The following is a 22,349-nucleotide window of genomic DNA, read 5'->3' as shown; positions in this document are numbered from 1 at the left end:
CTCTGTTCTCAAATCAGAGAGTTTTACATTAGCTAAACCTGGATTTTAAAGGGAAGGGAGATAAATCAGCTAAAAGAAGCTATAGTGGTACAAACCCTTTGAGCCAACACCACTGAAGAGAGAAAGAGTTGGTACCTCACAGTTTCAGCCCTCTATTATATAAATCCTTTTCTTACCCACAACTGAGAAGAAACAGCTGCAAATAAATGGCCTTTCAGCTGTGGTCACTTCTGTACTTCCTTCTTAAGTGCTCCCAGTGCAGCAGCAACCTAAACCAACCCTTTGGATTATTAGAGCACTGCTGCTTGCTCCTTTATGAGTCTCATGCTGCTCCACAGCCGTTTCCCGGCTCCCTAAAGCCCACCTGCTCCCCACAGCCCCAGCTGCAGCTCATAAACTTATCCCAGGCACCAGGTGAGAATTAGCCCCAGCCTCCTGCAACTGCTGCTTCAGGGCATCAGGTGAGGCCTCTATGCTAAGCCCTAACTCACTCACTTGCATGAAGACTCCTGTGACCCACCTTCAGAGAGAAAAAACAAGGGTGGCAACCCAGAATTTTAATTCATTTTGCTGGTTGTCAATAGCTTAAAATCCCTGCAAGAGTAATTTTGGTAGCTGATGAACTACTGCAGCTTCTGGAGTTATGTACACGGAGCTTTTAGGCTGAGCTATTGCCAGTGTTATCACAGGCTATCTGAGAAATCAGAGCAACTATACTGGTCATAGCACACTTTTTGTAATAGTTGTAAAAATATTCCTAATATACAAAGCAATAAACTGCAGTCAGCGATAAAAGCTCCAAAGATGCAGATTGTGCTTTTACTCAATATGCCAGGCTATGAAACCCTTTCTTAAATGAAATTTATGTAGATAAGATTGTCAGTTCCTTGGGTTTTCTGACAAGGAAATAGTCTAATACTTATAAGGAAAATCTAGAAGCTGGCAGGATTTCGATTTAACAGTTAATATATTATATTGACCTGGTTAGGATCTCAGCATTGTATTGAATGTGACTTCTTCCAGTTAATGATACCAAGGTAACTACCAAAGTGCTCCCCAGAGTCTCCTTTCAGGTTGCTGCACCAAGTTTTTCAAGCAATCCCTACTGAGGCCTGAGCCTGCAGTCAGCTGCCCTTCCCAGCAGGCTGGGGGATGGCTGCAGTGGGAGTAGTGTTGGCAGCCACAGAAGGACCTGTGCAGTTTCACGTGGGTGAACCATCAGGCTCAAAGGGCCAACAGTTCAAAGTCCAGCTGGAGTAGTGGCTGGAGAAATGAGCTGATGGAAACTTGATGAAGTCCTGCACCAGGAACAGAACAACTCCCAGATGGTTGAGTGGCCACTGGATGGAAGACAGCTTGAGAGGACAGGATCCACCTGCATCCCTGCATGAGTGGATCCTGTTGCAGCGCCTGTGTCACAGAAGAGCAGAATCAGTGAGCATCAAGAACTGGAATGGCTGACCACAAAGGCTGCAGAATCTCTGTTCTTGCAGACACCCACCTGGACAAGGCCTGAGCAACTGGATCTAACCTGTAAGTCAATGGTGCTTTCAGCAAAAGGTAACACTAAATACCCTCTAGAAATCCTTCCACTCCAAATTGTTGTATTCATCTCAAACTTGAGTTTCAGCAGCAGAAATACATTTTATGATATTTTGCCATTTTCTTTGTTTCCTCTACCAAGTGCTCTTTATTTGGAAGTCCTGAACCAATGAAACAAAACAAAACAAAAAAAAACCAGATAAGCGTATAAAGTTCTGGACATGCACAAAGTAAGGATCAAAACTTCTTTAGGATTTTCTCCAAAACATTACCCTCAAACAAAGCGCACAGTATCTCAAGAGTTGTACGTATGCTTTTTCCCTCTACATAAAGTTGCCCTGGAAATTTGAGTCCTCTTACTGAGGACTGAGTCAACTGACCATTACTCTGATATCTTGTACATGCACCTCTATCAGATCAAAACCTGATCAGAACTCTAAAATCCTATCCTTTTCTCAGCGCTGTTTTTTTGTTACACAAGCAGCGGTGTCCTGGGGGAAAAAAAGTTTATAAAATAAAAAATACTTCCCTAAAAACATCTGGACATTGGTTCAAAAAACTTCAAAGTTTTTACGCATGTTACATATTCACAATATCCAAAGCCTAACATGAAACACTACAGTAACTCGAATCACAATGCATATACATTTTAAATCTGAACTTATATTAGCAATTATATATGAAGAAAACAGTAATTTTGCAGCAAAACCCAAAAATTCTGCTTCTTCTCTCCCCTCTGTCCTATTGTCAGACATGGGTAAGTCAAAATGCTTTTACTTACTAATTCAGACCAAAGAAAAAGATGTGTATAAACTGGCTTAGTGACATTTTATTAAAGTAATTTTTCAGATTTCATGCTCCCCCCACACACATATGTGCAAATTTCTTCTTCTGGCACTAAGCCACAGACCAATTTTGACATGGAAAACAGCTGTAGGAAAAAGAAACTCAGACATTATCTTATAAATGGACACATAATACATTACAGTGATCCCTTTAGTAGTCAAATGGTCCATGAACATTATATTTTATGTAATACCACAAATGCACAAAATATGCTTTCCATATGATTGCAAAAACAAGCAGCGCTCTGGAGCCAAGTGCATGACTTAATATTATAATAATGAGTCTACTTCAGTGTAGTGGATTTTAATAAGACTTTAATAATACTGGTATGAAGCCAAATTGCATAATGTCCCAACATATGAAACAAAGCTTTTGTAGAGAAAATAAAAGCTCATTGAAGTATAACCACGTTAAAAAAACCAAAATAAAACCAAAAACAACAAAACAAACAACCACCAATGTTATCTAAACAAAGCCATTAGGCATACTTAATTTTTAAAAATCAAATTAGAGAAAATGAACTCAAATCTATTCCCAGATCTCAAGATAAAATTTTAAAGGATATTATTCTAGGCAACATTTATGAAAATGGAGGTACTATGTCAGCACTGGGAAACAAGCTAACACCATAATTACATCTTTTGGCACAGATATGGATATGGGTTGAATTTCCAATTTCTCTCACAGGACAAAAAATGATTCAGTTACCTTACAGGTGGAGTTTAAGACTGAGCTATGTTGGATTATCTAAGAACATCTTAGACCAATAAATTTATTTTCTTTTACGCATGAAAACAAATTCAGTGTAAAAGTCCCAGAGGTAAAGCACCAAATTATTTGCTCCCTCAAGCCCCTTTAATTCTGGAGTCTTGAGGAAAACAAGGATTTGAAATCACCTGTAAAGCTCACTCAGGCATGGACAATTCTCAGAACAGCTTTCTCTCTCAACCCTCCCCAGGTATGGCAATGTCAGATAGCAATTAAAAGAAAAATCAGCATTTCATTTGCTGGGCAACAAGCAGAATAGCACACATTCCTAAAGCTGTAAAATCTTTAAAATATTTTAGTATTATGCTAGTTGGAAGATTAGAATTTGTATGGATAACATTTTTTGTTCTTTATTAGGGTCAATTGTGAAGACCCAAATATCCAACAGAGAGATCAACATCTATTAGCATATTCCACCATACTACTGGTTACAAGTTGTGCTGTTAAACTGAGGCTAAATCTATGCTGACAGCCCACCAGAGCATGTGGTGATAAATACAGGAAGAATCAGAACAGTTTTCTTTATTTACATTGTTTCATCTATGTGTCTCCACTTTTTGTGTTTTGATAAAGGCATAAAAATTTTTCAAGTAGATTTAGATTCCACATGACAAAATGAAGTAAACAGGACTTAGATTTCTTATAAGTCTACTTTAGCTACAGAAACCATTAAAAAGTTGCAAGTAACTTTAAGATGAAAGACATTAGCAGCTTTTTAGAAAAGGATAATCACACTCTTCTAAAGACTTAATGACACATAATTCACAGAAGCTTTTGACTTGGTCTGCTGTTAATTGAATCAAAGTCGATGATGATCTTGTTACACTTTGGCTTGAATTCCCTAAAAAAAGAAAAATACAGATATTAGTTAGTGAGTAGTTAAAACATTTTGCTTGCTTTAGTTCTAGCTAAATTTTTGAAGGAATAAAAAAACCACAAAAAACACATCCTTGGATTCTTGTAGCTTTCTTCTCTATGGGAGCCAATTATAGTGCACCACACTGAGAGAATCCTGGACAAGAAAGACTAAGACAAAGAGACACATGGGGTGGGTTACCCTGTACATTCTTCAGCTATTGGAATTTATAAATTACCCAGGAGTCAAAGGACTTTTACCAACTTAGCTGCAGGTGGTGGCATAATGTTACCAGGTCTGTGATTTTTGTTCATATATATTAATATTTCAAATATTTTTAATATATATTTAAAGATCTAGGTACAGATGTAGGTATACAGAAAAAAATGCTTAAATCTTCTGTAAATATATGCATATAAAAAAGATACATTTTGATAATGTTGATATTTTGATCAATTTTTTCCTGCCAAGTTTTAGAAAAAGACTTTCAAGCTTTGTGTCAGCATAATAGAATATTCTTTGTGGAAGGGGAATAGATCACATTATGCCATACTGGGTAAAACCCAAACTAGTTAAGAGGGAATAATTTAAAAATTGTAACTTTAGAACTCTAAAATTAATACTGCTGCAAAATGTTTCCTTTTATTATCATTACAGCATCTGCTACAGCAATTAGCAAGGAAGGTATACAGGGACTGAGCATATATTTTCCAGTCTACCAGTAAACAAAAGATTATGCAAATAGTGTGGATTTAGTGCCTAATTAAGCTCTGCAGTTCAGTTCAAGAGATTCATTAAGTACCACCTACATCCCCAGCAATCGATACAAGGATAAGTAACAGTCAACGCAGGAAAGCACATGCTGCTGACCATGGAAACTCTGAATGCTTTGTTCTGAATAGCAACCTGAAATGCAAGAAACATTTCTCACCTTGGAGAAGTTACAAGATTTGACTTGCAAGAGAATGATTTATGCTTCTTAGTCAAATAGTCTTAGTAGACAGGAATACACCGAAGGACTAAAACTGAATTTCAAGTACTGCTGTGTTTTTCCATGGATATTTCTTAGCCCAGTAGGTATCTTTCATCCTAAAATTTTATCTGTCAGAATTGTTATGTTTGCAAATTTTTCAAAGTATTTATATTAATACTGTAAAACTTTTTAGAGTTGCAAAGCCTCCCTGACTACATAATTAGCCTCACCCACAGCATGCTGCTCCCATCAAACTCGCTGTTGAACAGACTGTTTTCAGGTATCTCTGTCAGTGTCTTTAAAAACCCCACTCTTGAAACATTTTTCAGCTTATCATTAATCTAAGGCAAATATTCCAAGTTTTACCCTCTTCTCACCTAAAAGATGACTAAAGAAGATGAACAGCTATAATTACTAAAATTAATTATGGGTGGCTTGTTTGACACTTTCCCAATTGACAACAACAAAAAGATTCTGAAGTGTCAATAAAGATGGAGTAATCCACAAAACCAACGAAAAATCAGTTGGTTGTTTCAGTCCAACACATATGATCACAGGATAATTCAGGTTACACGTGATTTCAGGAGATCATTTAGCCCTACCTCCTGCCCAAAGGAGGGTCAAGGAAGATTCTCCCAAGTAAAATGTAATAAATAATCACCTCCTTGGCGATTTCACTTGCATCCAGGAACAAAATGTGTCATGGACTATTTTATCATACAAACGTTTCAAAATTGAACTCTAACCATACACAAGACAAAAGAATGGTGCAAGAGTCCTTCTACAGAGCAAGCCATCTACAAACACTACAGAGGAACAAAATGCTCCATGCTGAAAGAAGAAAAACATCTGTCCTAAAGTTGGTATCTTTCACATCCCCCTTTTTTCCATTCTAGAGTAAAAATAAAGTTAATTTTCTCACCTATATATAATACCTGCCAAATCAAACATTCGCCGTGCAGCTGTCATTTCTGTAGTGTCATGATACTTGTCAGACATGAAAATAACTTCCTTTATGCCTAAACAAGTCACATAGAAAAAATGTTAGAATTACACTGATAAAAATAGTAATGTCTGGTGCACAAAATCAGAAGAGGCAGCATCCATCCACATGCTCTACAACTCCTTGGTACGCCTCTACTCACAAATGTATGCTGTGTAAAATTGCTGAAAGATCTTTGCCTAAATCACTTAGGAAGGGGAGAAATATAAAGGCTTCAAAAGAGAATTCACAAGCATTTCATAGCTGAACAACATCTTCCTGTGTTTGCCAGACAGCATGAATATCAATACATTGCAATTTAGTGGTGACCTAAGTGCATAAGGAAAAGGATGAGTGACTACATTGAGAACAAGCAGCCAATCTACCTTGAAGACCATTTGATTTTGAGTCTGTAAGTAGGAGAACTGTATGCAGCACAAATGCAGAATACCATAATCTTTCCCTCTTCACCTGTGGCAGCAGCTCTCTGGCCACAGAGAGCAATTGGCACAATATTCCCAGGCATTGTCCTGGGGAAGGCTGTGAGAAGATCAGAGAAAAGAATGATAAACAATTCTTATCTTCACTTGCTGAACCTGTTGTTGAGAACATAAGGAATATGTTATGGAGATTTGTTTACCAAAGGGTGATTTCTTAATTGGCCAATGGTGATGGTGTTTAATTGAAGGACCAATTAGGTAAAACTGTATTGGACTGTCTGTAAGGGCGATGGGTTTCTTAATGAGTACAGTATAATAAAGTGATGGATCAGCCTTCTGCACTCATGGAGTCAATGCTAATTATTACCTGGCCGGGGATGCATGCTACGACACTCAGCCCCTCTTGATTTCAAACCATACTGAACCAAAATAAAGAAGTGTTCTGTTTACTGCTTTCTTCCTATACTCCTGTGGCCATTAGTAGTGGGAGACACTCCCCAGAACAGCAACCCATGCTGGGACTGCATGACTTTACTCAGTGAGCAAAATACATGCTACTTTAAGCAGAGATTTTTACAAAATTGAAGCCTGCTGCAGATACTGCCTAATCTCAAAAAAGGAGACACATTTAGGTCAGTACACTTGGTGCAGTGGCACAGATTTATAATAATTGTAATGAAAGACATAATTAAAGTAGGATCATAGAAATCTTATGACATTTATGAGCAAAAATATTTTAAAATCTTCAAATATCTACTATGCATCACATTCAAATTAAAATTTCATGTATATACTCCCAACAGACCTTTTGTCATGCAGAAGTTTATTTCTTTCTGCCCTACTCTATTCAATGTGCCAGAGCACAGTAAAATTGACAGTAATTATATGCAAAGCCTGTGTTGTTCTTTGGCAGCTCCTGGTCTAAGAAGTTACAAACCTAAATTAGAAGCACGTTTAGAATCACAGTAGATGCAATTAGCACTGGAAAAATTTGGCACCATTCAGATGCAAAAAACCCCCACAAGTAGCATCTTATGAGGTTGACAGTGCAATTAATTTAGATCTAACATCAGCAATTTAACATTGAATACATCTATTAGAAGATGCCAATGAGCAGGCAGCATTGCAACCCTGAAAAAGTAAGCTGGCACTACTGCTTACCTGCCTGGATGATGAGTTTTGCACATTCATTACATGGAAATAAGGCAACATACATGCTGCAGCCTTTCACATCAGCTGAGTTTTTGTTCATGATGGCATTCAATTCGGCATGGCACACTGATTAAACAAGGGAAGAAACAATTCATAGCACTGATCATTAAAATAAATTGGTCAAACCAAATTTAAAGTGTTACAATATAACTGCTTGCATTATTTTCAAAGGCAAATAGCTTGCACAGCTTATCATAAAGGGCAGAGAAAGAAATAAAAGCAGAAATACCAAGATCAATGAAGGTCAATTGTTCTGACCAGGCTGCTGATTAGTAATGATATCATTAAGTGCATTAGCACTGCCATTTGCTAACACCTATTGCAGGCAACAAAGCCGTAGGCTCTGGGCCAAGCCATTGCAACCACCCTTAGTGAAGCAATATCTCACAGCTTCACAACTCTCTGGAGTATCTAACTGCCAGTATAAAACAGCTCATTTATGTGTTTACATGCACAGATAGGAACAGTCTTATGGCTGCAGGAGCGCACTGTGCGCTCTTAAAGGCAGCAGAATCGCCAAGTAAAACTGAGCAACTCTATCCTCTGGGTCTCAGAATGGCTCAGCATTGCTGCAGGATTCTCCCACCCCCAGAATACACAAGACACAATTGGCCATTAAAACATCCAGCTTCAATATTAGAGTGACTTTACTGCTCATTAAAAGGTGCCAGACTTTGTAAGCATGAAAACAAAGTCCTGTATTTCTCCATGGATTTGGGATAGGCCAGGTAGCAATGGACCATCCTGCCTTACTCCACCATAACACAATAGCCCTTTCAGGACAGACAGCACCAGTGTTTATAATGTACACATGAGCAGATTATCTAACGTGTTACCAATACAGCTGAGAAGAGCACAGTTTCTGTGTTGTCCACAATCAAGCTCTGAAAAAAACATTATGATCTCTGCAAGAACTTCCTGTTTACTCCTAGGAATAACAGCAAGTTGCATAATTTATATACCTACCTACTAAGAAACTGCCTGCTGCCCTGACTTCCTAAACAGATGCTGAAGTGTGGTGTGGGTTTAAGATCATTTAGAGACCTACATGTGCAGACAACTTTAAGAGGTTTTCCACTGCTTGTTTTGAAGAACAGATTTTTTAAAAAGTAGGTTTTTTTCTCCCTTGTGCCCATGTGCCCATGAAAATTAAAACAGACCAAGTTTCACAGCACAACTTCATAGCAAACTTAGTGCTATATGCTGACCTCTGTGTGAATGATCTCATCACACAAATAACTGACTGCAGTACCTTCAGCACACAGGAATCATTGCTGAATGGAAATGTTTTCCATATGTGCTACATGTCTACATGGAATTTTCTATACAACAGCTAATGCACTACAAATTTACAGCCTAACTTACAGTACACAAACTTTCCCATGCAAGCAAGTCACAAAGGACTAAACACTTGCAAAAGAAAGCTCAGTATTGGCTTCTACCATGCCCATGTTATGCTATCCACATACCTTCTCATAACCAATAAAGCCAGTAACCAACACAAAAAATAGGAAATTGAAAAAGAAAAAAACAACCAAGAGCCAAGAGCCATCACATTAAGGCTTCTTTCATTATTTTTACTGTTTCCATTGCAACTGTTACTGGGTCACACTGCATTTCAAATATATGCCATTAAGTGTATGAGAAATGCAGTTACATGAATCTATACATTTAGAAAATATGTTGAACTCCAAGTACATTACTAAGTTGCACCAATCTTATAAAGCCTTTACAATAAATAAACAAAGAATTATTTTTCTGGGGCTACGGAGGACTGAGTAAAAGAGTGACATAATTTCAACAACTAGAAGTAGGGTTTATGTCAACAGGACAGAAACATCACTTTTAAGTTTCTTTGAACAATATATTTGTGTTCTAGGCAGCAGTTTAAAATATGGAAGGCATCCAGAAAGAAGGATATTTTCAAAGGCTCCCAAAACTAAAAAAGAAGCAAAACCAATGCCTTTAGTAAATATTTTTCATTCACTAAAACTCAGAAATCTTCAGCTGTAAAACCAGACAAGTTTCATTATTAGTACTGCAACAAGTTTCCTTCCTGCACTAATGAGAGAAAAAGGTTATTTTGGCAGGCTTCTACAAACTTTCAACAACAAACCTCTTCCCAAGCAAAAACAAGATCAGGCCAAGAATAACTTATAGAAGATAATCAGCAGGAGCAAGGGAAAACCATAAATTTTGCCTCTTGACCATCTTCACACAATCTAAAGTTTAGAAAAATTACAACTATCCCATGTGGCCAGAAGACGTAGAGACAGCAATAAGAAACAGAAAATCATTCCAAGACAAGAAGTACTTAAGTCTACAACAAACCCAGCATGTTTTCATTTCAAATTGAAAATGAGGGTTATTTTTTCATCTGCCTAACCAAGTATTTCTTAATGAACTTACTGCAGAAACTAGTACAGGACCAGAACCTTGCACTGATTCCAGATGTCATAATTTTCCATCCATTATTACTTTTTTAGTCTACTGGGCCATTAAATACCAATGTCTCAGTTGCTGTGATTTGAAAGTATATTCTGGGGAACTATCATTACACTTGTCTTTGTTTTATACATCTCCCTAGACATGTGCTACTTATAAAGGGTTATTATGCTAGATGGTTCTTAAGAAGGTGCTGGCATCAGAGAAGTATTTTTAGGCTTTGTCCCATCACTCTTAATTCTCTCTTACTCATATTTATCCCTCTCTGATAAATAGGCATTGACCAGGTAAGATAGGTCTATTACCCCCAGATTTTTCTTACAGACCTCCCCAGCTTTTTTTCTTAGAGACCGAAAACAAATCCAGATGTCCAAAATCCCTCTTTTTAATTACTAACTAGTTTAGATTTGGGGTGTTATGAAGTTTTCTAAGCTGTTAAGAGCTCTTGCTAATAGTAACAAATTGTTCTCTCTGAGATAGTAAGAAGCCAACTTAAAATAACCTTTCACAGGTGCACAGTATTCAGAACTCTGAAAACTGTATCTTTAAGCAATTCTTAGTAAAATTAAGAATTTTTACAATACCCTATGAGGGGCTTGAGAGCTTTGGTTTTTAAAAAAAGAGTATTCACATGTAGCTGACATAATATCAAGTCCACAACACTGGTTTCCATTCTGGAGAAGTAGCTTGAAAAGTATTCTCAAAAGGCTTCATTAGCTGAAGAAATAACCATGCAACGAGAAGTTAAGTGTGTGCTCTGACATTCCCACCACCTGCTACTAGGTTCATGAGAGTGGAAAAAAAAGAAAAAAAGCCAATAAATGACTGCTTCATTACTTGTAGTATTAACTGCTAGTGTTTGTCTCTTCTCATTGCATGCTGCTTTGTGTTGCATAGCTGAGGTAGCACTCATCCTTAAGCTCACCTGTAAACAAGAGACCCCTGTTTACCCTATAAATAGTAATTTTTCAGAATTGAACACTTAACATGAGCATGTTCCCAGCGGGTTGCAGAGTCAGAAATACTCTTCTTACATTCTAAACGTGTTCTGACTAGCAATTTCATGAGAACCACAAGACTAGTCAAGGTGTTTAATACAGTTTAAAGGCTTACATGCTTGATGAAGAGCATGCTAGACCACCGTAACTTTAAAGATCTTTTAAAGAAGCAATCAGAGGAAGGGCTGTGGAGAATGACTTTTTAGTGCTATTAATTACTAATTGAGCCAGACTAAGAAATTTGCTATCCTTTACTTGCTGGAACTCTGACACTGAACACACCAAGAATCCCAGAAGGTATCAAAACATTAATTTAAGGAATGCAGTCTGGAGTGACAACCACTCGGGGCAGTGGTTGATGAAACTGGAATTTGTAGAATAACAACTATTTTTTTCAACCTTTTTAAAAGCATAGGGATGGTTGCTGTTCACTTCATTAAGGGCAGGCAGGACACTGATGGTGGGCTGGCACTACCCTCAGCCCTTCCTGCTGTTCTCTCTCTCTCTCTGTATGCTGGAGAAGCAGCTGCTGTGGTCAGGACACAGAGGCAAGGATAACAGCAGCAGATTTGTTGGGAGGCCTAGCCTCTTCAGACTGCAGTAAGAAAAACAGAACTCCAGCCTCACTGCTTTCTTCCACAAGAACTGGGAAGTGAAGATGGGAACAACTCAGCCCATTTATGAACAAGACAAAACTTGCTAAGTCAGACCAGAGAAACACCTCTCAAAATGTGAGCAGCATTAGCTAACCTATCCTATTTCAGTTTTTCCCATCCTGCTACAAGTTGGTTCTACTCCTAACAGAACACAGAAGTGTTTCTTAGCAGGGAAGTAGAACAAGAGGAATTTTTGTTTCTAAATCTCTAGGCTTTCTACAGATTTGATGTATGATACCAGAATTGGACACAAATCCATGCAGTATGAGAGTGGCTGTAAGTGGAGACCATCTCCTATAGATCCCCTTTCCAGCTGAAACCTCATCTTTGCACTGCCAGTTGGAGAGAGAGCATCACACTTCTTCAGAGTGTCTTATCAAATTTTGTGCTGTCAAAATAACAGCTTCTACAAAACTAACATTTGCCTGAATATTGTTGAGTGTTCATTTCTATGAAAAATTGACAAAAAGCTCATAATCCTAACACAAGGAAATGTTGATAACAGTTTGTTTCATTTTACACAGCAGGTACTGTTCAATTAGAGTATACTTTTTGCTACAGCACATATTTTATCATATTTGAACCTGTATAAATATTTGTAAGCATACTTACTCAATATTTTCTGTATTGCTCAGAGGTTTCTAAATTTGCCAGTCATTTTAATTTAAAACCCTTAATTAGAGACTGGTTGTCAAATGGATGTTCTTAGACTACAGTGGAGACAGAGGGCATAACAGGAGCACAGCAACTAGATTTAGTGGGAAGATTTGCATTAATAGGACAAAAATGTAGTATTTTAAATGACTGGTGAGAGGAAACTGAACATCAACAAATCTTCAGATTCATCTAACAGAAACAGAGGGCACATTTTTGACTCTGAAAGACAGAATTTTGCCTAATTACTAAGAAGCTTCTGCACATAGTACTGAACACAAAGCTTAGGGAAGAGCTTTTAATAACATCTTAGTAAAACTAGCCTTCCATTTCTCTCATGTGCACAGACACATCTCTGCTGCTGTTACTGACTGGCAGCCTGGAGCCAGTCCCAACATAACAATGACATTTTGATTTTGTGCTAGAAAAATGGTACTCTGCAAAACATTCTGTGCTTTCTGATATAACAAGGCTATACTGTTCAAACATACACAACTAGAACGAAGAGCCTCCATCCACTTCAAGAGTCTCATAAGGAATGCACACTACCAATACACGTGATCCATGTCACTATTCCTGTGATAACCTAATGCCTTGGGAATGTTTGCATCCTCTACGGAAAGGTGAACACTGGCTACCACATTTTGATGCCTTCTCACAGTAGCAGCTCAGGTTACACCTGGATTTCTTCATCAATCACAGCACTGCCCCAAACATTGAACTGAGCAGAATCCACACTTGAGGGTGTGAGATAGATGCACACAGTATCTTGCAGCAGACATAGGTAACCAGGCCAGTGGTGAATTTCAAACCAACAAGTTTTAAGATACAGCAAAATTCAAGAGTGACTGGACTTGTTTAACCTCACAACAGAAGTTCAAAAGGCAACTGTTACCAGTCAGTGCACAGGAAGGAGGAAAGATTAACCACAGTGAATAAGAAAAACTAAAATAGCATTGCTAGCATATGCAAGAACCTGAAAACTAACCACAGATAAATTTATTGAGCTCCAGAAGAACTGATGGATGCATTGATCCTACAGCTCTGATCAGATTTACTGTTTCATGACTAAAAATCTTCTGATTTCCACCCTAAATTTGTTATAGGATCACCTAACACCCTTCTGCAAAGATCGCCTCTGGGTCCAATCCCCTACTATGTGTGTGCTGCTCAACACAGACAGGGCCAGGGACTGACCCCTGGCCCTGAGGCCAACTGGCACAGACTGGTTCATGCTCATCTTCGGGCTCCCTCAGCAACACACTGCCCTCAGGCCTCAGGTTCCTCACGCTCCAGAGTCCCGTGACACCACACAGTTATTTTGTATGACTCAGTTCAAAGTGCATAACCAAGTGAGAAGACTTTTATGCAGCCCACCAGAGAGGCATTTTCCGAGCATGAAACGGAGTATGTGTTGCATATCTGCTAGCACGCCTGAGGGAAGGAGGAGGGTTAAGCACACCATCTCAGCAGGCTTTGCATTACAGGCCTATACCTGATGACTGTTTTCTTTGCAGTCCTTTTTCCACCCTGCCCTCTGGAACACCACTGGAAGAGCAATACTGAAGCTTTGTTCTGGAGAAAGCCAGTAAGAGTGGTGCAAAACACAGGAACCGAGCTAAGCGTTTACAGCTAACCCACAAGAGTACCCAGGACCAGGTGGTCAGCACTCAGATCCAACCCCAGACCTTTTCTGTAGCACTGCAGATGCATGAAGTAGCTCCAGAAGACATCTTCCAACTTAGTGTGGTGGCACATGCACAATTACCATCAGTTTCAACTAATAAGCTACACTGTAGTGATGAAAGTGCCATCATTCCCGTGGTTAGCTAATGGAGCACATAGTAAGATTGTACTGTCTCTGAACAAGACAGTCAGGAAAATGCAAGGATAAAAAGTTCAATTTACACAAATGCTGTGATGATTAGCAAAAGGAGAAAGGAAAAATGACAGTTTAATGAGATTTTAGCAGCAATTCTACGTGTCTCTGCATCTACCAGAATTTTTTTAAGCCGAAGATTTTTTTTTGTATATATACTTGTCTGGTCTGTCAACTGTGCTATCAAGATTAATAAGAAATTGCTAGAGTTTAAATGATCTGTGAATTACAAAATAGGTTGTTTATTCATCACAGCAGACACTTTGTGTTACAAAGTTGTGATTTTTTTAATGAGATGAAGACTAAGATAATGGGGGGAAGGGCAGTAGTTAGACCAACTCCTGGAAATCAACTCAGCACTCCAAGCTGTTACTACTACGCTCATTTTTTAAACATCACATGCTCCACATCTTCTGCAGCCACAGTTAACAAAAAGAAAAAATTTCCCACATCGTCTTGGACAAAGAATTCTCACAGTAATTTTAGTATAAACTGGTCAGCTTAGATTTGAGTGCCTGGAACATACGCCAATGCCAGAGACCACCCACACTGATTTTAGCTCAGAACTGAGACCTTACAGCAGCATAAAAATTCAACCAAAATCAATATTCTGTTTTCAGTGCTTTATATTTAATCAGTGGGCTAACACTTGTTTCCTCACCCTATAAATAAAGAGCAGTCATATTAAGTTGTACCATTATGGTCACAGCACTATGTGTAAAACTGGTGGTTCAGAGCAGACTTCAAATTTGGCAGGAGAAGACTTCAAATATGGCCCTATATTGGGAATACACCTCTTACAAAAAATAATATGAAATGATCTCAAACTTAATAGTTACCATTAGAGGTTTTATAATAAATTGGTGAAGTGAACAAGGACAAAGTACTGGGGTTTTAAGAAGTCAAAAATATCAAACTGATGAATTATGTGCTGAGCCACTGCATATCATCTTTCACTTCAATGCTATAGAAAACCACAAAACGGATTTTAGAAAGAGCTCTGATGAGCTCAGGCTATGTCAAAACTAATGCAAGTTTAATTTCTCTATCACACCAATTGTTAAAGTTACAAGTAAGAAACAGAAATAGTAGGCAGAGATAAATTCTAGTCACTGGAAAAGGGTTAGTATTCCTCTGCAAAAGGTGAACTCTTGTGCTGACTTTCCCCAGCCCACGCAGGGAGAAGGAAAATTTCCCAAGAATCTGGTTCTCTCTTTTGTGTTTCTCTACCCTGCCATTCCTGAGCTCAAGACAGGCTCAGATACAGCATAGGATGAAGAAGCTCCTGTTTTTTCTGTGCCTGCAGCTTCTGCTGCATTGGTGTCACACACAGAGGTGCAGCAGAAGCTGGAGTGGGTACAGAAAGATGAAGGGGGACTTAAACACAGGGACTGTTTGGTCTCTTACCAGTTTTAACCAAGGTCTCTTACCCACATTGGAGGTCACAAGGCAGCCCAGTCTCCTTGGTTCCTGCAAACCACACCTGATCCAGAAAAGTCTGGATAGTCTACTGATAGGTCCCCCAAATTTAATGGAGGGCCCTTTTAATAACACTTACAGAAGGCCAAACTATGCCTACTGCAAAGACAAAGGCAAGATCCAAAGCAGCACTAAACCACATTTACCATGAAACCATCCTTGCTCTTCATTCCTTTTGGCCATTTAGTAAGTGGGAATCAAATCAGAGGCCGAAATAAACAACAAAAGTCACCTCACCCATAGAAGGGTAGACCCACGCACAGAGACTTCAAGTCAAATATTCAGGTTCTTCACAATATATACAACCTATGCCATCAACACCTGAAATGGAAATTTCCCACAACTACTGGAGTTTATAATTTTAATACCTATATTTTAGACCCCATTACTTGTTTTGCATATACACACACTGTAATTTCTGTGGAGACAAACACACAGAAGCAGCAATTACCTGCATGCACTGCAACTGTGTGCTAATGAGCTGCTTCATATTTCCAGGCTTTCACTACCCAATCCAAAATGGCTAATATTTATGAACCTATTTCACCAGGAAGTCAGTCCTTCAAATAGACTGTGATTTTTATCCTGGTGTACCATATATGGGCACATTAACATTATCAAGTGAGTGGAATAAAAATCAATACTTTACCAGCTGAACTTTCACAGATACAGACATCACAAATCTAACCTGTCAACCACAAGAAGTCTTACCATAAGGATATTTTGTGTCTAGTCTATTTGCTCCTGTTCTTGTCCAGGGTAGTACATCATCACTGCAACCATTAGGCATCCCATTGTAGCCAATTCCAACAATCTTGTTTTCTGAATTTACAATGCAGGCACCAACCTAAATAAAATCAGATTTATATAGCATCAACAGCATGCAAAAGAATGTGTCGACAGTCAAGATGAGACATGAATAGTCAGTCCTATGATTTTCATTTAAAAGATACAAGCTTCACTTAATATATTAAGTCACACCATCTAGTGAGCAGGGCTACACTTGCATCCAACTGGTGGGGCTTTGAAATAAGTCAGGGCAGATGTAATTCTGCTAACCCTTTGGTCATGCTGTTCCCATCCAGCCTGCCAGCACTGTTCCTTGTCTGCTTATGAAATAACCTAGTTCAGGGAGCAGAAACAGCACTGAATGAACCCCAGTAAACACCAAAGTTCAGCTACCCAAATTAGCTTTCCCAGCAGCAGTATGAGCAAAAGAAAAGTTATGAAAGATGTAACAGAAATACAAGTGTTGGCTTATGCAGGCCTCACAAGACTTTGTGGCTTTTTGCAATCATGCACTAAAATTCCAAACCTTTTAAGTCTCATCGTTTATTGCTTCAACCTAAATCCACAAAGGGACTCTTCCTAAATAATGATATGTGTCCCATTTTTATGTTTGCTGTCCATATTATCTGTTGAAATTGCAATAGTACTAATTTTAATTCATGCTCAACCAGTCCTTGGTAACAAAACTTTAGCCCCAAGTGAATAACCTTCAAAGAGCTAAATGCTGTAATGTACAGAAGGAAGTGAACAGATTGTTTTTCTGGAGTTTTCTTCCTGTTTTTTTTTTCACACAAAAGAAGTCTAACAGGATGACTGGATCCTGCAGAATAGCATGTTTCATGACCTGTTATCAATCACCTGAAATCAATATTGAACAATATTGAACAGAGGCACATGAAACACATGAAAAATGGAAACAGACAGTGAAGACAGGGAACAGGGGATCCTGAGGGAGGAACAAACTAGAAGAAAACTCCAGTCAACTCAATAACAAATTCTCTTACAGGTGAGGAAAAGAAACTTGTCAAATGTTGTGTCTTAAAAAATTATAACCTAAATCTTCCAGAGGAGTTTTATTTTTATCCTCCTCTAAAAGTGACTATATTTACTGGAAAAGGAAACAAAATACATGTGTCATTTTAACTTCCTGATGAAAAGATGATTTATAAAACTCCAAGCTACAAACGTATACAGAATTATACATGTGAGGTCAGGCCCAAAAAGAGTATTTCTGTAACAGAAGGTGCTGACTAGGTTAAAAATTGAATAGCTATACACTGAAATAACTTTTATTAAGAAATTCCCAAAATTGTTACATGTACATCTGATGTGATAGGCAATATAGATTAGGTTATCTTATTATTACATATTGCCTTCTTACCTGAGAGCTTGGATCTTTGCTTCTTTGTGCTGACAGAAAAGCTACTGCCATAAAATATTCAGGCCATTCCAAATAATCCTCTCTTTTTTTGCAGGATGCTTCACTGCTGAAACAATAGTTTATAGAAAAAAATAGCCATCAGCAAACACCACAGACCTAGAGTTACTACAAATTGTATTATTTTAATGTGCACAAGATTAAAGCAACCAGGATCAGAATGTGGCTAAGACCACATATTCACTAATATTTTGATAGTAAAACCATCAGTTTTAAGTGCTTTCCAGGAACTTATACATGCAACATTTCCTTTCAAGGAAAAGGCATCCAAGCAAGGTTGCAAATTGCATTTTCAGATAAGAGGGCTGAGATATTCAGAGCACTGAGCAGTTCAAAGAGCAATTTATCCTTTATAGATAACACTTTGTATATTTCTAAGGTTCGGGTATATCATGTACTGCCATTCTTCTCACCCAAACAACATAATCTTTTTTTGATGACTGTGATAACTGCCAACTTCTAATCTAAGTTATTTTGTACTTCTGCTTACAACAAGTGCTCAGTAGCATCCTATTTGGTAACTTCCTCTGCAGGCATTAATTTCTGACCATATGGTTATCACTATACATTTACCTCGTTACAACATTTACCACCAAAGATCTGAGGCCATTCCAAGAGTTCCCTGCTAGTTTTCTCTTGAGATTATGTCTTACGAAGCCTTGTGATAACTGACAGGAGACAGGTTCAAGAACTTTTCCTTTAGATATAACATGTAGAAGTGCCACAAAAGGTAGCTTCTTTCCCTACCCTGCAATGTAGATTTGGGGGAAAGAAGAAGGAAAAAAGGGTGATACATCATTTTCTCTTGACTGCTTATGGGTGATGGGTGAAAGCTGTTCAGACAGTGTAAGACACAACAGTGGGATTTCTGCACTTTTCAGCTCAAAGAAAAGAAAGGCAGACACCTCTCTCTCCACACATACATTTAAGCTTTGAAAATTTCAAACAAAAGTTCAAACTGGAAGAAATTTCCCCCAAACTCACTCACCTATTATTGCTACAACTTGAAAACCAAACCAATGGAACATCTCAAATACAATTATCAGCCTATCAAAATACAACAGGCACAGTATTTTTCTTCTTGGGCTCCTCTTACCAAAGACTACACAGGTTAAGACCAAGATACCCTTCTTGTGATGTACAGCCATGCACAAAAATACATCACAGGTAACTGCAAGCAGCAAGACATCTCTTAGCAACACTAGTACTGGCACTTTCAGAAGACAAATATTAGAAGGCAAGTGTTTAGTTAATAATTATTTTTATAACTAAACCCATGTATTAGAGGCTTGCAGTTAGCTTGTCATAAAGAGGTTACACTCTTTGAGTGAAAACAATGATAAAACTGTACTTTAGAAACCTACAATATGCTATTTACCAAAGATAAATTGCTGGTTTTGAATAGTCTGTATGTGGCACATTACAAGTTAGCAATTTTGGCTTGTTCTTGGAATGAATGAGGATCACCTTTAAGGCCACCATCTCAAAGTAAAGAGGGAAGAACACACACTCCTGATGTAACCCTCACACTTAGACAACACTGTAAATAGTGCCCAGAACTGTCAGTTGTCAAAGCAAACACACAAATCAAGCATGTGATTCTAAAAATGCCCAAACTGACTTGAATCACTGTAACTAAAGGGTTGGGGCTATATCCTACCAAGAAGGAAAAGCGCTCAGAGAAAGAAGAGATTAAAGACATACCCTCCCACCACTCTGTGCCAAACTGAACTTTGACAGGTTAACTATAAAATCAAGAAAATGTTTCAGTTATACGATTATTTAAAATATCTCCAAAAAACTGATTTACAAAATTTAAGCCACAAGTGGATTTTCAGTGATTGCTCCTGGCTAAGTGTCATTTACAGTCATGTCTTTGCAGAGGGATAAAACACAATGAAGAACTACACTGAATAAAATATTCTGGGATAAGGGTCCCAGAAAGATAGCAGTACTCTGAACTAAGAGGTCATGAGATCTCCTTTTGTTAAATTATTCCCTAGCAACTCTACTTATTCAAAACATAACAAAAGCTAGTATTTACTTTTCTAATAAATACAGAACTGTATGTAAGGAAAGGTCCCTCAGAGCACCAACTTCACAGGGAGAAGAGGATATCTAAAAAATAAGGGGAAGGCTTACATCAAAGAGAACATAAAAACCCCCCAAAGCCCTTACTCAATTACTTCTACTTAACATCACCGTGTTTGGCAAGACAATTCCCTCTTCTCAGTGCACAAGAACTCAAGAGTGTGAAATGGGTATAAACCACTTATTTTCTGATTGAGCAGAAGCCAAGGCCTTTGGCTACCAGTCAAGCACGCACACAAAAAGAAGTTTATGGATTTGGGGCAGCTGATAATCTTCTTTATGCTCATTTGCAAGTTCCAGAATTGCATGAATGAAAGCTACTCTAGAAAATACTATAGCTAGCTGTAAAACAGGCAATCAATGCTTGCCCTTAGCATAACCCATAAGAACTTCTGAACAAAAACAGAAACTGAAAGCTTTGAAGAACACTGCTAAGAACAATGGGGGAAAAGAAAAACCTAAATTTTAGAATAATTAGTAGTCTATAGAAAATTTGTAAAGGTTATTTCAAGGGAAAATAGAGAAAAATATTATATTACTAGAGAACACTGCCTCCCTTTTCAGAACCTTTTCATCCATCTAGGCTTCAAGTAAGCTGTGACACCTTCTGAAAAAGGAACAAATGTGATTCAGCTACTTAAGAAAATGGTCTACCATAATGAAAATTTCTTTTGAGACTCCTAAAACAGAATTTATAATCTCAAATTTTTTCATACAACAATCATGACCAACAGCTATACAACAATGTTGCACAGCTGGAGGACTGAGGTGGGGGGTATCAGATCAACCTCCCACTTTTTAGAAGTTTTTCCTCTGCTTCCTTATCTTTGATATCATCTGCATTATGTTACAACTCTATTCGAGCAGCATTATTCCCCAGTATCATGTATACTACTGAAGACCGACTATTGAATACTTTGGCATTGAAATCACAGGTTAAAAAAGGAAGTGTGTATTAAAAATAATAAATAAATATCTTCAGCTAAACTCTTGTTCCCCAAAAGCCAAACAGGATATGGGCTCTTGATGACCTTTAATACAAACTTCCTCTTAAAATCTCATATTTTATGATCATTACTAGATTAAATGAATGTGGGATTTCCTTTACTTGAGACGTCTCATTTTTCCCCTCATATAGGTACTGAGATAGGGTCATTACATATTCCGTACTGGGAGGGAAGGTTTTCAAAGAGAAAACTCCATATTTCTTACAAAAAACAATACTCAGTGCATTGCAAATTAATTATAGTCACAATTTTCTTGGGAGACAACCCATCAAACCTGTAAATATAAACAGCGTGTATGAATACCAAGCCTCAATTAAACAGTGTACGAACACTTGCCTTCACTGAACGTACTTCGCTTTTACAGAGTCACTTCTGACTTTAATTAATTGCCTATTACTCACGCAGGTCCTCATTTCCGGAAATAATGAGCACAAGACACCCCGCCTCTTTTTCCTCTGCCAGCGATTAGGAAACCCAAAACCAGCCCATGCCCCCACCACGGAGCCCTTGGGGGCTTCAGGAAACGCTTGCCCACCGGACGGGTTTCCCCGGCACGGCGCGGCCGGCGCTGCCCGGAGAGCCCCCGGCTGCGCGGACCTTCCTCTCCTGCCTCTCCCGCCCGTCCTGGAGGATCCAGCTCCTCTCCCGCCCGTCCCGGAGGATCCAGCTCCCCTCCCGCCCGTCCCGGAGGATCCAGCTCCCCTCCCGCCCGTCCCGGAGGATCCAGCTCCTCTCCCGCCCGTCCCGGAGGATCCAGCTCCCCTCCCGCCCTCGGAGGCCGGGCTGCTCCGCCGCCAGGGCTTCCCCCGCGGGCGGCCGCGGCCCGGCCCGCCCGGGAGGTTCAGTCGGCCGGCGTGCGAGGGCAGCGCGGCGGCGGTGGGAGAGGGAGCCGCGGGCCGGCGGGCGGGAAGAGCGTGTGAGGCCCTGCCGGCACTCGCGTACCCGCTCCGCTGCTGGCCGCGCTGCGGGCCGCTCATCCTGCCGCGGCCACGCCGCTCGGTGCCTCGGCGCGGGCGGGCGGGGCCGGGGGCGGGCCGGGCGTGCCGAGCCGCGCCCCGAGCGGCCCGGCGGGAGCCGCGCTGGGATGCGCCCGCAGCGCCGGGGGCTGAGCCCGCTGCCAGAGCCCCCGCGACACCATAAACCAGCCACCTGCGTGTCTGGTCAGCTTTCTGACACGTGCTGCTTCTGATGCTGTGCTTTGACACGAGCATGCGGGTTTTCGCCCTGCTCATGCTCTTGAGATAAATGCTATTTATTAAGGCTTGCCATTAACAGATTAAAACGTCGAAAAATC

At 39.3% G+C, this 22,349-nt stretch overlaps 1 protein-coding gene across 2 annotated transcripts; it reads right to left on the bottom strand.

Annotated features, from left to right (window-relative positions):
- Positions 1 to 2,685: 2,685 nt before the first annotated feature.
- Positions 2,686 to 22,080, bottom strand: DCTD (dCMP deaminase). Of its 2 annotated transcripts, none has more exons than XM_021545767.2 (6): positions 21,998 to 22,080; positions 17,901 to 18,006; positions 16,442 to 16,577; positions 7,569 to 7,685; positions 5,908 to 6,004; positions 2,686 to 3,997 (listed from the first exon to the last, which is right to left on the bottom strand). In XM_021545767.2, the coding sequence occupies exons 1-6, from the start codon at positions 22,030 to 22,032 to the stop codon at positions 3,919 to 3,921; spliced, it is 570 nt and encodes a 189-aa protein (XP_021401442.1). In that variant the 5' UTR covers positions 22,033 to 22,080; the 3' UTR covers positions 2,686 to 3,918. The 2 variants fall into 2 exon arrangements, with proteins under 2 accessions (XP_021401442.1, XP_021401525.1); XM_021545850.2 differs by having other exon boundaries at positions 17,901 to 18,003; positions 21,998 to 22,072.
- Positions 22,081 to 22,349: the final 269 nt, after the last annotated feature.

The sequence above is a fragment of the Lonchura striata genome, chromosome 4 (genome assembly GCF_046129695.1).
Source record: "Lonchura striata isolate bLonStr1 chromosome 4, bLonStr1.mat, whole genome shotgun sequence".
In the NCBI taxonomy this organism is placed as follows: Eukaryota; Metazoa; Chordata; class Aves; order Passeriformes; family Estrildidae; genus Lonchura; species Lonchura striata.
Note: the sequence above shows the minus strand (reverse complement) of the source record. Positions and strands in the feature narration are given on the sequence as shown.

Bases quoted from the DNA above. Each gene is read 5' to 3' on its own strand.
- DCTD (XM_021545767.2), bottom strand. From the start codon at position 22,032: ATGAGCGGCCCGCAGCGCGGCCAGCAGCGGAGCGG. The intron at 6,005-7,568 runs GTAAGCAGTAGT...TGACTTGTTTAG, and splicing joins AAAACTCATCATCCAGGCAG to GCATAAAGGAAGTTATTTTC. The intron at 3,998-5,907 runs GTGAGAAAATTA...TTCTTTTTTTAG, and splicing joins TTGGCAGGTATTATATATAG to GGAATTCAAGCCAAAGTGTA.